Source organism: Mustela erminea, chromosome 1 (assembly GCF_009829155.1).
Source record: "Mustela erminea isolate mMusErm1 chromosome 1, mMusErm1.Pri, whole genome shotgun sequence".
Classification (NCBI taxonomy): domain Eukaryota; kingdom Metazoa; phylum Chordata; class Mammalia; order Carnivora; family Mustelidae; genus Mustela; species Mustela erminea.
The window spans coordinates 42,891,185-42,903,797 of NC_045614.1; the positions used below are offsets into that span (position 1 = coordinate 42,891,185).

Genomic DNA, 12,613 nt, shown 5'->3' on the forward strand with positions numbered 1-12,613 from the left:
ATCACTCAGTGAAAAATAATTACATAGAATGTTCAAAAGCTATTTTTCGATAAACACGTGTAAGGAAGCTGTCACATGTAAACACTGCTACCAGTGCCCTTCATTTCTCTTACTCTGAATGTCAGCTGTTTATACTTTCCACATCATGTCGGATCACACTGACACTGGATGGGGTGGGGGGGAATTTCTGTGAACATTTGGAAATGCTTTTAAAATTTACTTTGAAAATGGCAATCCTCATTTGTCATTGTGTTTGTAAAGTACTCTTGAGAAGTGACAAATGGAATGATTCCATGATTCCATATGTAGTTAGAGTGCTTGCTAATCATTCCCTACAACAGTGTTCTCTTTGAGGGGCTAAGACTGTAAACAGAGTCACCTTAAAGAGCTGGGTGACTTCGTGGATGCGTGGGTTTCACCACAGACTTCCAGAATCAGAATTTCTAGGAGTAAGGCCTAGGGAGCGGGGCGGTCTTACAACAAGAATCTTACCAAAGACTTAGGTACATTAAACTAAATAAAAAGACATACACAGCCATCAAACATGGCCAGGTATGATTAAAGTATGCAATATAAAATCATAGACTATCAGTTAACATTTAAGGGCTTTCTTCAAGGAACTAATTATCTTGAACTTCTGGAATTTAAAGATGTGGTTTCAATCACAACCTTCTTAAAACTTGGGACTCCACTAAGTTAATGCATCTGAGGGACAACCCATGCTTCATGGTAGGAATGAGTCTGTTTAAGTGGTGATATATTAAAAATGTGTCTATATATGTATACATAGGTACAGCTAGGTATATGTATGTCAGTATGTTTTGAGGAAGATTTAGTGCCACGGGATTTTAACGCTTTTAGTCTGGAAGAAGTATGTGATTTTTCTTTTCTGTGTTATAGCCAATTCGATCAAGCAGAGGAACCCCAGACTGCTGTTGCCTCCTCCTGAACTTGGCAGCGAATCATCAGTTACCATCCTCAAAGGGGATACCCTGCTGCTGGAGTGTTTTGCCGAAGGCCTGTAAGTAACTTGACCCCTGTTCCTGACTTTGTCCATCCATTTCTGTGAAGAATAATGCCTCAGTTAAGCAGTTAATCCTAGATACACATTTTTAAATGATTTCTTTAAAAAAAAAAATTCTGTTACTACACTTCTGGAGGAAGCAATTTGCACTTCACTCTACAGATTTCAGGCTGTGACTGGGATTGATTTATAATTAGATTGTTCTGTCAGTTTGTGATAGTGTGAATGGAGGTGACAATGACAACATTCTCCTTACCTAAGCTGGTGGGGAGATGCCATCCTTAGAGCTCGAGGTTTTTAGTTGTCAGCCTCTTCCTATTGTGGAGGGGTTTCTGTCTCTCTGCTATCACATTTGTCCCCCTCCTTCTTGTTATGCAATGAGCTCTGATTCCTTTTCAATTTCCTCAGAGGCTTATCTTTTATTTCATCGTGTTGCGTTTTGCTTACAAGGAGGTCTGGATCATGTAGTTTTAGAGAGCTTCACCCAATAATATAGTTAACTTTTTGTATCTGAAAAATCAGGGCATGCTTCCAAAACCTCCAAAAAATACCTAAGGACATTTAGCTAGGTCATTTCTTAAAATTGTTACATTTGTTGAATAAGTATCCTAAGCCTATGCAAATAAGGGCCATCTTATTTAATTCCAAGTCACGAAAGGTTGCCTTTTTCCTGCCACCCTCCTTCTGTGCTTACCACCACACGTCCACGGCTACCATTGGGAATACCGGGAAAATACATCCCACCATCCCAGCACCTGAGTTTACATAATTAGCTTGTAAGCGCAGGCCTTCTTTAGGCTGGGCACCTGGTTAGTGAAGTAGAACATGAAATTTTTAAAAATTGTGGTCGTTCATAATTCACCATATATTCTGAATGGGTGATTTTGAATTGGTTTTTGAAGAAAAAAATTCAATGGTTTTGCAACCCCTAAGCTTTGCAAATGTCTCTTCCATCCAGCAAAGGCACTGCAGGTTGCAAGGCACCTGGGTGGCTCAATTTAGGCTCAGGTCATGATCTCAGGGTCATGAGATTGAATCCCACGTAGGTCTCTATGCTCAGGGAGAAGTCAGCTTGGGGTTCTCTTTCTCTCTCTCTCCCACTGCCCCTTCCCCACTACCTGTGCGTCCTCTCTCATATAATAAATAAATAAATATATTTTTAAAAAAGAGGATGGTATGTGAGCTTATGTGTTTGAGATTGCCAAAGTGTATTTGATGTCAACTAGTTAGATAGGCCTTGTGACCCACACAAGGCCTTCTGTTCTAGAAGTTTGGTCTCTCCATTAAGTGAGAAGATGAAAGCCTCAGGTTCAGTGTGAATCATGATGGGAACCACCTGCTCTGTTGTGGTTATTCATGGATGTTCACAGCTGTAGCAACTTAGTTCTTTCAGGATACATCGCTATTCTTGGTTGACGCCTTGGGCAGGGTAAACATTTCAGAATTCTTTCTTTTTTTCTTATTTCCCATAAATGCCATAATTTACCTCTTGAGTTGGCTGGGAACTGCATGGATTTTCAAAATAACAGAAATGCTCTCATGTGCTTTTTGGAAAATGCAGTGTCGTGAAGTAATATATAAAAAGAATATGGACATGCATATCTTGTGTCCTCAGGACAGGATGATTCCCAAGGGATTGTCAAAGGGTTTTCATCAGAACTGGCTTCGTCTAACTCACATTGGGTTTGTGTTGGATAATCTGTCTGACCTGGTTCTCCTTCGGATTTTACATTGTAAAATTGTTACAGTTCTTCAAAATTGTTTTCTAGGAAGTTTTTAAACCATTAGTGTTCTGTAGTAGCAAGTCGTTATAACGAGGACATTATACACTTTATTAAGTATCAGGTGGTCTGTTTTGCGCTTTACCTGCATTAGCTCATTTTATCCTCACCACATTTCAGGGCTACCATTATTCCCATTTGTAGTGTAGGTAAATGAAGCCCAGAGGCTGGAATTCACGTCTTCAAGCTCAGCGTAAAGTGGAGCTGGGACTCCATTCTTTCTGCCTCCAGAACTTAAACTACCTCGAAATTTAATGTGTTTCCCTATTATTTCAACCAAATGAACTGTTCCATTCAGTTAAGGGAAAGGGGTAGGGTGTGGCCACAGAGCGTGGTGTTGTTTTCTGAATCGGAAGAGGCCTGTCTGTCGTAGATATTTCAGTAAATGGTTAGTCACAATGAAAATGTTGACGCTATTAATTAAAACGGGAAAAACTAAACAGGGTTTCGATTCTACAGAATCTGTGAAGAAGGCAGAAATTTTGAACAGTTAAAGTGACACTGCGAATCTCCTTTGGAAGAAGAGGCAGTGAGTGGAAACTACATGTTCATGTGCCAATTCACACTCACTCTCACCCTGGAAAAGCAGCTTTAGGGTTAGAGGGAGATATGGTCACTTTCCTCCGGCGATCTTTGGGCTCACACTGTTTCTTCTCTCTCTCACCTCTCTGTTTTGTAAAGTGGTCATAAGCTAGGTGTGATTCTATTGCAAGATGCTGCATTATAAAAATGTAGGAACTGTAAGGAAGTATACAAGCAAAAAATTGGCTGGACAAGGACCTTGAGAAACAAAAATTTGAGATTATGAGATAGTGTAAGTTTGTATATTAAAAGGGATTAAGCACTATATTTTCCAGCAAAATCTCATGGCTTGGGGTGCCTGGGTGGCTCAGTTGGTTAAGCCTCTGCCTTCGACTCAGGTCATGATCTCAGGGTTCTGGGATCAAGCCCTGCATCAGGCTCTCTATTTTGCAGGGAGCCTGCTAACCCCCTTTCTCTGCCTACATATGGTTTCTCTCTCTCTGTGTCAAATAGATAAATAAAATCTTTAAAAAAACAACAACAACAAAACTCATGGCTTAAATACTGTTAGTAAATGTACCTTAAATTTTTAAAAGAGAGGAAAGAAAAAAATTTTGACAAAAATATTACTGGACATCTTTGGAATGGGATAGATGTGTCCCTAGACAAATGAAATCTCATGTTCACCTGATACTTAAAATCATTTTATTCTGTTCTTTCAAGAGATAGATAGAACTATACTAGTTTTTGAGGACTGGCCAAAAAAAAAAAAAATCCTGCAGAAAGTGAGATGCTTGCACTACTGAAGCCAGGACTGATGGAAAAATTGGTTTGGAAGAACCAAGGTCCAGAGCAGCCTTTAACTTGGCAAACTGCCATTTTGACAGATGGCCTGGAAAGCAAGCACTTAAGAGACTTGAGCTCTGCATCCTGTTAGGTGGTGTGCTCAGGAAGCCGGCAGCTAATATCCTCTCCCAGCTGCCCGTCTGAGCATCATTGCTGTTCCCCTCAGAACTGTGCCCTGTGCTCTCAGCCTGGGCAGATACAAAGTAGTGGTTCAGCATCTGAATGGCAGGTAAGCACTTGAGCCTTGAGTGGAGGAGGGAAGAGGGTAAATATGTAAACTAAAGGACCTACATCTTTACCTCCAGTGTATGTTTTTTGCATGAGAATGGGGTTATTTTAACTGTTGCCTGATCAATACATTCTGAGATAAATGACAGACAATATGAGGTAATTATTCAGTTATCAACTAATAGCTAATTAATTTGGCTACCAGCGCATATTCCAAGAATCTACAATTACAAAGAAAAAGGGGATGGGAAAAGCACAAATATAATAAAACACAGTGGTAGAAAGGACAAGTTTAGTATTGGACAGACTTAAGTTCTAACATGTTATTCATTACCCCAGTGACTTTAAGCAAATTAATTAACCTCTTGGAGCTTCAGAATCCTCCCTGGTAAAAAGTGATGATAATTATGCCCATCTTTAGAACAGATCAATGTCTTGTGGCTATTAATAATAAAAAACAGAGTGAGGAAGGAAAAGCAGTGTCATTAAAAATAGCAAAATAAATTTTATTCTATTCATGTAGCCCAACTAGAGAGGAGAAATAAAAAACTATCAGTTAAAATCAGCCATCAGTGCTTTCCACATAATTTTTTTTGAAGATTTTATTTCTTTGAGAGAGAAAGAGAGACAGAGCAAGTGGTAGGAGGGGTAGAGGGAGAGAAAGAATCTCAAGCAGATTCCCTGCTAAGTGTGGACCATGTCAGGGGGCTTGATCCCAGGACCCTGAGATCATGACCTGAGGTGAAACCAAGAGTTGGCCGCTTAACCCACTGAGCCACCCAGACAGTCCTCCTCATAGTTTTTAAATCACAGTAGTCATAGATGGCACCTGTTGGGTCCCCCAATAATGGGTTCCCCAATAATGGGTCTGTGATTAAAGGAGTGAGACTGATAAAAGGCAAAGGTGAAACAAAGCTTTATTTCACGCCAAGCCCCAAGAATCAAACCAAACTTTCAGGGCCGCGCCTCTTACAGAGAGGGTGACCCTTCTCTGTTTCACAGACTAGCTTTTATAGAGCAAAGGCCATGTGGTTGGGCCTGGCCATGCACAGGTGGCCAATGAAGTTGTAACACACAGAGAAAGCTGCACAGTGATGCTAGGTGACCAATTGAATTACATTTTACCCTAGTAGACATTTGAACTAACCTATCACCTTAGTCAGAATTGGTGCCCAAAAGGTGCCCAAAGGGCAGAGCCCATACTCCTTGGTAGCTAGGGAGACAGTATGTGCCCCCACTGATTGAATACCTCCCACCTGGCCTGACCCACCCTTGTATTTGGACTTTGTTTCCTGGGACTGGTTTCCAGGACTTGTTTTTAAGTAAGTTCCCCTGAGGGGTGGGGTGGGCAGAGTCAATTTAAGTTTTACAACAAAATGGCAGTTCAACAGGGGTGGGGCTGCTCTGGCTAAATAGACCCTTACATTCCCCCCTTTTCTTTGGAGATTAGTCAAATTTTTGCCTTTTCAGCCAGTTCTATTTCCCTTTTTAACGACTGCTGGACTGTTTTAATGACTCCAGTGTGATTTACCCAGAAACAGCATTTCTCTCTTAGGGCTACACAGAGCCCCCCCTTATTCTAGAAATAGTATGTCAGGCCCTAATAGTCTGTATTTCCCACCTATATTTTAACAATAGGAGCAACAATGAACTCAATGAACTCATTGTTTCCTAGTCTGAGCTTTAGTCCATGATCCGTGGGGTCCATCGGCAGCGGCATCCATCCCTGGGCGGCCTCCTCATCCTTGGCTTGTTTGACGTGACCTGCGCGAATCCAGTCCCTGATGCCTTCTACTTTTATTGCCATGGGGGTGGTGAGGAGGACAGTAAACGGTCCCTTCCAGTGAGGCTCCAAGTTTCCCACATGGTGGCGGCGTATTCAAACACCAAGTCCCCAGGTTGTAAGGATGTGGCTTCACCTCTGTCTCTGTCTGTGTGGGCAGTCCAGATCCCTGCGTGGGCTCTTTTAAGACAGACTGTAATGCCTGCAGTGACCTTGGACATCTGTAGTGCCTTGGTGAGTGCAATCAGCTCCGCTTTTCCCGCCGAGGTTCCGTGTGACAGGGCTGTCGTCCAGAGTTCCTGCTCAGGAGAAACCACCGCAGCCCTCGCATACTTCTTTCCATCGACCATGTAGCTACTCCCATCTGTGAACAGAGTCATCTCCGCATCCGGGAGGGGAGTGTCTCTGAAATCCAGCCTTATTCCTACGACCTAGGTTAGGACCTCCCCGCCGTCATGTGGGTGCTCGGCCAGCACCTCTGGTAGCAACGTGGCTGGATTTAGACAACCAGAGGCTGGAAGGTCACTTTTGGTTCGTTGAGGAGGAGGGCCTGATATGCTGTCACTTGGGTGTTTGTCATCCGCCGGTCTGGTGGAGTCCGGAGAAGGCCCTCGATAGCGTGGGTGGTGGTCAAGATAAGATTTTGAACCAAAGTCAGTTTGCTTGCATTCTTGACCAGGAAGGCGGTGGCAGCAATTACGCAGAGGCAAGGGGGAACCCAGCCGCTACTAGATCTAGTTTTTTGCTAAGATAGGCTAATAGCCTTTGCCAAGGCCCCAGAGTCTGAGTCAAAACTCCCTCGGCTACCCCTGCCTTTTCATCCACATACAAGTGGAAGGGCTTGGTAACATCTGGCATGGCCAGTGCTGGGGCACTCAGTAAGGCCGTTTGTAAGAGTCCTCCCTTTGCCAGTTTGTAGAGAGGTCGGGCCATCTTTGCGAACCGAGGTATCCACAGCCTACAGTAGCCCACAGTCCCAAGAAACACCCTCTTGAAGATCCAAGCCTAAATAAGTGGCGTGGCTCTGACAAAGCCGTGCTTTCGTTGCTGACACCTGATAACCTTTTCCTGCAGAGTCCATAAGAGAGCTCTCGTCCCCCGCAAGCATGACCCATAGTCCTCGGCAACTATTTCCACTATTCCCACTAACTCAGATTCTTCCTTTCAAATCCTTCAATTTTCTGAAGTTTTCTCCTTATATCTGGGGCTGACTGATTGGCAAAGGTAAGATCATCTAAACGAGCTATCGTGCAACTTCTCTGATGTTTACCTCAAGTTACCTAGCTTAGGTAAACAAACATTTAAAGACAACCAAATCTAGAATTTAACATCCGTAAAGGTGTGTTATTCAAACTAATTTTTCTTTCTAAAATAACCATCATTTCCAGAGATAGTCAAATCAGGACTAATTCATTTGAAAAACAAGTCCAGTTTTGACAAACTTGGCCTAATTATTTACATAAGCTCAGCAAGAACAGTAAGTAATCATATAGATCTTTTAGAATCTGCTTTGCTGGAACTTCTTATAAGGAATCTCTAGGTTGAACTTTTAGTAGCCGCTCTGGGCCAGAAGCCAAGCCACGTACTTGGCATCAGACATGCCTGCAATACCTGTCAGATCGGGCGAATTCCTCTTCCTGAGGTCCTGACCCTGCCAGGGAGTGACATTCTTTACTCATCTGGTGAGGCTGCTGGGAACTCTGTAAGCAAGGTATCAGGCCAACAGTTCCAAGAGGCTTTACGGCTCCAGGTTTTATAAAGTCAGCGTTTCGTTCCTTTAAGCTGTCTGGTCATATCTGAGTCTTTTCAAATATGACATTCCAGTCAAAGCCTTGATAAAATAACCCATGTTTCCAATGGTGTCCTGTTACAAGGAGAACAGATTCTTATTGAACTTATGCAAATGACTGATTGCCACGGAAGAAAGAATACTTACTAAGACTTTTGGTTTCAGAGGGTTCAGATTAGAAAAGTTGAATGCCTTGATACATTTATAAATGAGTACTTTTACATCTCTGTAAAAGTTACAGATAACTTAAGAAAAGGTTTCCCTAGTCTGGAGGGGCAAACATTACAGAACCAGTCATGTTTAAAACATTAAGAGACACAACATTACAACCTTTCAGTTCATCTAGTCCCATGTTAACAATTCTGGTTTAGTCCGAATGCAGCTTTTACTTCTGGAAATTCTTACCCATTTCAGTTCCAGGATTTTAACATATCAATTTTAACATATCAAAGACCTGTATTTGTCCTGAAAGTCTCCCATATGAATTTCCTTTGGGACGGAATCCATCTTACAAGGGAATTAAAACAATTACAAATGAAAAAACTCAGAATAGATATGGTTAAATATCAAGTGATGACCCTTATCAAAACATTAAAACTTTAGGAAACATATAGAACCTCTAGAGCAGTTACAGTATTTACCCAAATGTAACCCAGGGTTTATCATCAGTTTAGCAGTACTCCCTGAGTAACTAAGCATATCAAGGAATTTTAACAGATCAATTAACTAAGAAAACTTCGCCCTTTTAAACAGAGAGAAAACCAGCTTTTTTATACCAGTGTCTTTCCTTTTTTTTATTCTTAAGCATGCAGTCTTAAGATAGTGAGTTTACAGCGTTTCCCTCCCATCGTGAATGTTGTTGCAGACAAAGGGAGGGGGATCCTTCAGATGCTGTCCTGCTTGTGTCCCTCGGGGGACTTAGGAGCGTCTTAGCTAAGGTCTGTCCTTATAAGCCCTGGACGAGGCTACTCCTTGGAATAGATGACCGTTATGCAATATGATGCCCCACGAGACTCAGGGTGCAGCCCATTCAGACTCCGTGGCCTAAGCAGTAGAGCCATACAGACACATTCAAATAGTCCGGCACTCTTCAGATTCAAACAGGTTGGACACCCCCTCTGGGTATCCCTGGCTAATGGGAGGTGAGCAGTCTCCCACTAGCTCAGACAGTGGCCACGGGGCTGTTTTTCTTTCTTTCTTATTCAAACAGGATCAGGCATCTGGTCTTTTTCTCTCTTTCTACATATCTCCTACTTTTCTACATACAGAGTTGCTTCCCTTATTTCCATCAGTCTTAGTTACACTTAGCAAAATTTTGTACTCTTAGAAATACCTTATCCTCTACGAAAGACTAAATATAAACCAGTTGTAAACTGTTACAACAGAATTCTTTGAAGGCAAATTTATGAATCAGTTAAGCACAAAACATGTTTGCCAACAGATTTCAAAAGGACAGACCTAGTTCCAGAGACCAGCGCTCTAGCATTTTATCCCATTTGGTTTAAAATTTCAGGTTACCAAAGACTTTGAAAGCTACTTTAACAATTACCCATTAAAACTTTGAGACAGCCAATTAACCATCAGTTTAGTCATCTCTTTGCTAATAGATTTCAATAGATTTTAACAGATTTTAACAAATAACACGAGCTTATTTGATCTTAAGTAAAAACTCTAAAGTTTCACATTTACTACTGTTAACTCAAACGACATGTTTATCCTAATAAACCCAACAAACTTAACTTAGTTCAAATACTGATTTACGTTCCACCTGGGCTCACTCCACTTCGAATGTGTACCTGAGACACGGGTGGAAAGATCCATTGTCGGGGTGTTAGGTCCAGGGGGCGCTCTTGTTTCCCGACAGCGAAGAACAGAACAAAGTGCCACCAGAAGGCAGAGAAAGGGTTCCCAGTTCTAGGGCTCATCAGCTCCAAGAGCGGAGCAGAAGCCACGCTTTCCCACCAGCAAGGGGGAGGGGCTAGTCAGTCTCCATTGGGCCAGAGAGGGCAAGGAATGTCCCTGATACAAAGATAGTTTGGGCAGCTGCCTGGGAATATTTTTTAAAGTCTCTGTCTCGAGTTAGAGTAACCCCAGTTGGCTCCAGTTACAGCCCTAAACACACGAAATGAGTGAGGGAGAAGCCCCACATCTATTAGGAGGAACAGAGAGACCAAAGTCAGAGTCCCCTTACTCTCTGCTTGCCCCATTCCTTCAAACACAACCAACAACACAACAGACTACAAAAAGACAAGACAAAGACAACCGCAAACCCAGTGGCCCTCACCCAGAGCCTGCTGCTGGTGGGGGTTTTCTCAGCCCCCTGACCTCCTAGGAGGACTGAGACCCCTAGGCGATCTACCAGAAGAGGGATGGGGCATCCCTGCATCCACTCCAGCCCTGGGGAGCATGGCTGTTTCCAGCTTCTTCCCGGTGGGCCATACCTGGAGCTCCGCAACCAGACAGACAGGATCCTGAGATCTTACCTCCGGAGGCTTTTCCTAGAAATTACAATGCTGGCTCAGTTCTCATCGTTTAATCCCAGACGAGCCGCCAATGTTGGGTCCCCAATGTTGGGTCCCTCAATAATGGGTCCATGATTAAAGGAGCGAGACTGATACAAAGCGAAGGTCAAACAAAGCTTTATTTCGCGCCAAGCATCAAGAATCAAACCGAATGTTCAGGGCCGCACCTCTTACAGAGAGGGTGACTCTTCTCTGTTTCACAGACTAGCTTTTATAGAGCAAAGGCCATGTGGTTGGGCCTGGCCACGCTCAGGTGGCCAATGAAGTTGTAACACACAGAGAAAGCTGCACAGTGATGCTAGGTGACCAACTGAATTACAATTTACCCTAGTAGACATTTGAACCAGCCTATCACCTTGGTCAGAATTGGCACCCAAAAGGTGCCAGTATGCACCCCTACTGATTGAATACCTCCACCTGGCCTGACTCACCCTTGTATTTGGACTTTGTTTCCTGGGACTGGTTTCCGGGACTTGTTTTTAAGTAAGTTCCCCTGTCGGGGATGGGGTGGCAGAGTCAATTTAAGTTTTACTGCATAAACAACAAAATGGCAGTTCAACCAGGGTGGGGCTGCTCTGGCTAAATAGGCCCTTACAGCACCCATTCTCCACTTGTCTAGTTTTTATGAACTGGGATTTTTCTTAAACCCAACTGGCTTGATTCCCCACTTCTGTTTTCCTCCCTAAAGTGGAGAAAGTTATACTCTTGATGTGTGATAAGTTCAGTCTGGTTTTAGTTTTGTTTTGGTTTTGCTTTTTTTGGTTTGTTTTGATTGGGTGATCTCATCTTTCTAAGCAAAGGAGATGTGGTCCATTCCTTCTTTGCTCCCTCAGCAGAGGGAGAAGGCCACCTGGGTGGCCGTGTCTGTGCAGAGCCCACCTGGACCTAAAACAGGCTGTTCGAGGTCCAGTGAACACATTTGGCTGTCTCATCGGAGCCATGTTCTCCACTATCAGCTTCATTAGGATTAAGAGGATATCATGGCTTTCCTCTGCTTACTGTTGGGTCCTACCTTATCTTGTTTTCCAAATTCATACAGGGAAGAGGGCAGTGATTATTATCCACTTCAGATCCCTCACAAGGAGATTTCACACTTGAAGTATATCTTGTAAATACTGAAAATTTGAAGAAAACCTTATGATATTTCTGTAAGTCCAATTATCCACCCTTTAATCTAGCCACACCTATTCAGCTATTATAAGTAGTCAGCCCTCTTAATAGAAGCAGCTTGGTTTCTATAGAATCAGACTAATCAAGGGACTTTCAGTAGAGGAGACCTAGTCAATCTGATGTTCACCATCGGTGGTGGGGTGCAGGTCTGTGCACTGGGAAGGCAAATTTTTATTTACTGGAGCTCTGAGTGCACACATAAAAACAATGTGTTAAGGGGTGTGTCCTGCGAGGCTCTTTGAATTTAATTTTGCACTTTAAAAAATGTTTATCACTCATTTATTGTTTTGCAGACCAACTCCACAGGTTGATTGGAACAAAATAGGTGGTGATTTACCAAAAGGAAGAGAAACAAAAGAAAATTATGGCAAGACTTTGAAGATAGAGAATGTCTCCCACCGGGACAGAGGAAATTATCGGTGCACAGCCAACAATTTCTTAGGATCAACAACTCATGATTTTCATGTTACAGTAGAAGGTACATTCCCCATTTATTTTTCTATTAAAAAAAAAAAAGGTGAATTGCTATGTGTAGTGGACCTACACTTCGAAAGCCTGTATGTTAGAACAGGTAAGCCATTTAAACTTCTGATTTTGGTATAGGGGCTAGATTATATTACACTCCAATGAACTAGATTTGTCATCTGTCCCACAGAACTTTATAAAAGGGACAAATGGCAAGAAAAGATGTCATGTTCGAGATTAAACACAGATGACTTCCATATATTTTTTATTAAAATAAACAAATAACGTGCATACTATTAAATCATAGAAGTAGCATTACAAAGGAAGGAATTATTATGATGAGTATTATGTTGAGCTTGTTTCCCAGGCTTATGGTTAACTTGCTATGTCCTTGATCAATTTGTTTCACCTTTCTTTTTCTTTTTTAATTTTTTAAAAGATTTTATTTATTTATTTGACAGACAGAGATCACAAGTAGGCAGA

At 42.3% G+C, this 12,613-nt stretch overlaps 1 protein-coding gene across 18 annotated transcripts in view; it reads left to right on the top strand.

The window, feature by feature from the left end:
* The window catches only part of CHL1 (cell adhesion molecule L1 like), a 215,213-nt gene that overhangs the window by 149,467 nt on the left and 53,133 nt on the right, over positions 1 to 12,613 (top strand). For all 18 annotated transcript variants that reach the window (XM_032325323.1, XM_032325409.1, XM_032325314.1 and 15 more), the window contains 2 exons: positions 901 to 1,021; positions 11,959 to 12,143. In XM_032325323.1, coding sequence (XP_032181214.1) covers positions 901 to 1,021; positions 11,959 to 12,143 — 306 coding nt within the window. The remainder of the gene's footprint in view (positions 1 to 900; positions 1,022 to 11,958; positions 12,144 to 12,613) is intronic.